Here is a 3,569-nt window from a genome sequence, read left to right on the forward strand (position 1 = left end):
GCTCATAGGGAAAATCCACAGATGTGCCTGTGGGCTCACCAGCTCCCATGGACAGGAGTTCCATTGCATGGAGAGGTCTCAAAGTGAGAAAGGAGTGTTGGGCTCTGCCCCATCTCTGAGCCTTGCTGCTCCCTCGGTCAGGGTGATGACCACGCTCCCTGCTTGGTGCAAGGAGGGCAGAAACAAGAGTTTTCCAACTGGATGGGGCTTGGAGCAACCTGGGCTAGTGGACAGTGTCCCTGCCCATGGCAGGGGGTGGAATGAGATGATCTTTAAGGTCTTTTCCAACCCAAACCATTCCATGATGTGATTCATGATGATAACCTGTGTAGCCTTGATTTATTTTTGTATTTCTGTGGATCAGTTGAACCACAGGTTGAGGGTTTCAAAGAGAAAATCATGACTCCTGATTTAAGCAGTGGTTTCAGAAAGTGTTCAGCATGAAGACAAACACCAGGAGAGAAAGAAGAGCCTGGGAACGGAGCCTGTTGCTAAGGAACAAACAGAATCCAATGTGAACAGAGAATCTGGAGGCTAAATGAGAGAATTAGAAATATTTTTCTAGGGGCCCACAAGAGCCACAATTAAGGGCTGAGAAAGATGGGAGCAATGGTTCAACAGAAAATCACAGCTTGCTCGTGGGTCAGTGCTGGGCAGGGCCAGCCCCAGCCCTCACAGTCCTCTGTGGTGTTGGCATCAATAGATTCTGAGCCCAGGAAAATGCACTTTGGATGTTGGGATTCTGTGATTTTTCTGTCTTTTAATTTATAGCCAGAGCTCTCTTTCTTCTCTATTTCCACCACCACCATAAGGAGGGGGATTGGAGGGGCTTGGAAGCTTCCCAGGAACGTGGTCCTTCTGTCACTATTTTTGTGTTTCTGTGGATCAGTTTAACCATAGGTTGAGGGTTTCAAACAGAAAATTGTTACTCCTGATTTACCCTGATACTGGCAGGAGTTGGAGCTGGTTTTGTACGTGCAGATCCCAAGGCAGGGAGTGTGTGTGCCTGTCTGGCACCAGAGCATGTGACAGCCATGATGCCAAGGGAGTTGTCTGGGGTTTGGGTAGCCCTACAAACTGTTTTAAATTAAACACCAGGACTTGGTGCCTTCAGAAGGATCTTAAAGCAATGTACATCCAGCTCTATGGAGTCAATGCAGTTAGGAGGATGATTTGTTGTCTGTTAATACTCAAACAGGAGCATCTGTCTCCTGGCAGGAGCACATCCCACGTGCAGCTGGCTCTGGTGCCTCCTGCTCAAGGCTGAACCCTCCTGCAAGCTCCCTGTGCTCTTCCACTAGGCTCCTGCCAGCCCTCCTTCCTTGTCTGAGTCCCAGAGGCTTTCCTGATAGCCCAGCCTTGGCAAATAACCTGCCTCCTTCCTGTGATACCTGGAATTTATCTCCTGGATGGAGCTGAAAGGCCTTTGCTGGGAAATATTTGCTTTGTGGAGGTTGACCTTTGTTTTTCCTGGTTTGGCAGTGCCACCCCAGTGGGAGAAGCAGCTTCTTTGCAGTGCTCTGACAGATATTGGAGTAATGTTTTATTCCAGCTGATGGAAATGCCTGGTGGTGGCCCCATGACATTATCAGAGAATCCTGGAATGGTTTGGGTGGGACTTAAAGCTCATTCTGTTCCATCTTCCATCCCCCTATCCTGGGCAAGTCCAGGTTGCTCCAAGCCCCAACTGCAGCAGAAAATGCTGCTGTCCTTTGCAGCTTCTCAGTTTGGTTTGTACTGACCCATGTCAAAGAGCCCTTTATGGTGGGGGACAGGGTGTCCCCAGCAAAGCTCCTTCCTGACCTTTGCTTTTTCCCTGCTCAGACAACACCCATGTTATTCCCTGCTTCAAAAAATGCTCTTCTAGAAGAAGAGATGCAATTCATGGCAGTAGGTCATAGGAAAGACCTATTAGATCATCTTACCCAACACCCTTCCTCATGTCCATCTCCTGGGAAAACTGTTTCTAGCTGGAATGCAGATCAAGGATCACCCTGAGCAAAGCACCCTGTGACAGCAGCTCTGCTCTGGAATGGTTTCAATGGGGGGACAGCCACAGGGGTCGATTTGGGCAGCAATACCCTGCTTAACAGTGAGACCAGTACCCCCTGCTTCCAACTCCTGGGGCAGGGGCCCTCTGCCACAGGTGGGACTGGCACAGGAGATGTCTGGGGACCCAGATGGGTGATGGGAGCATGGCAGAGTGACCCTGTGTCCAAAGCATTGTGACACATGGAATAGTTGAGCATCAACTTTAGTATCTCAGAGGACAGCACCAGAGAGGGGCACAGACACTGCTGTGGCATCACTATCAGCCCTGTCCCCATTCTTCCTGCTGCCCTGTGTCTCCTGTGCTCTCAAGCCTGACATTTGCCTCTCTCTTCCCTTCCCAGTGCTCTGTGACATGTGGAAATGGCACCCAGAGTCGTCGTGTTCACTGCAGCAACAGCACTGGTGCCGCGTGCGACCCCGCGGAGAGACCCAGCGCAGAAACTCTGTGCTCCTTGCCACAGTGCCAGAAGAAATCAGACAGCATGGACTGGTCTGGCAGTGGCTCCTCCAGCAGGGAGATATTTAATGAAATCCATTACATCCCCAGCAACCACATTGCTAAATTTAACCCCTTAATCTCAAGCATTCCAGAATCCAACGATGTCAATGTCATCACTGAGGAGGACTTCACAGCCAGGAAGGGAAATGTCTTTGTTGATGATTTTTACTATGATTATAACTTTATCAACTTCCATGAGGATCTGTCTTACTATCCCTTCACAGAGAAGGAGACCAAAGGTGAGGAGCCAAAGCCAGAGCTGAGCACCAGTGATGTGGAGGGGTCGCAGGAGATACCCACTGATGTCCTGCTCACCACCGAGCTTGGAGGAGTGAGTGAGGAATACCTGGGCACCAATGAGGCAAACACTTCTGCTCCTGTGGATGATGGAGAGGCAGAGCCTGGGGATTTAGCCATGAATGACCTCCTCAGTGTGATCCCTGAGGATATGGGGACAGCTGCTCCCAAATACACCATCCCTGGGTCCATGGGTGAGGAGGAGGACACAATGTTTGTGCCCCACTCAGAGGACCACCTGCCCACCCAGAGCACCACAGGCCACGACTCTGCAAACAGCCATGACCACCCATCCTTGAATGAATCCCCAGGAGCTGTGCTGGCTAGGACTGATCCTGGGCAGGATCCTGCAGCTCCCTGGAGTCCTTACCCTGCTGATCCCCCTCCTCCTCTGCTCACGGACTGGGGCAGTGCCAGTACAGATCCATCCAGCAGACAGGGAGTGCCAGGGAGCCGTGATTCTGCAAACAACCACAACCACCCACCCCTGGATGAATCCCGAGGAGCTGTGCCAGCTAGGACCAGTCCTGGGCAGGATGCTGCAGCTCCCTGGGGTCCCTACCCGCTTGATCCCCACCCTCTGCTGCCCACGGGCTGGGGCAGTGCTGGTGCAGACGTGTCCAACAGTCTGGGAATGCTGGGGAGCCACAACTCTGCAGACAGCCACGACCACCCATCCTGGGATGAATCCCAAGGCGCTGTGACAGCTAGGACCAGTCCT

At 51.9% G+C, this 3,569-nt stretch overlaps 1 protein-coding gene across 1 annotated transcript in view; it reads left to right on the forward strand.

Moving 5' to 3' along the window:
* Positions 1-3,569, forward strand: part of LOC103802316 (A disintegrin and metalloproteinase with thrombospondin motifs 7-like) — a gene marked incomplete at its 5' end in the record, with an annotated part of 39,269 nt that overhangs the window by 23,091 nt on the left and 12,609 nt on the right. Inside the window, 1 exon segment of the mRNA XM_009074775.1 lies at positions 2,394-3,264. Coding sequence (XP_009073023.1) covers positions 2,394-3,264 — 871 coding nt within the window.

Source organism: Acanthisitta chloris, unplaced genomic scaffold, assembly GCF_000695815.1.
Source record: "Acanthisitta chloris isolate BGI_N310 unplaced genomic scaffold, ASM69581v1 scaffold7205, whole genome shotgun sequence".
Classification (NCBI taxonomy): Eukaryota; Metazoa; Chordata; class Aves; order Passeriformes; family Acanthisittidae; genus Acanthisitta; species Acanthisitta chloris.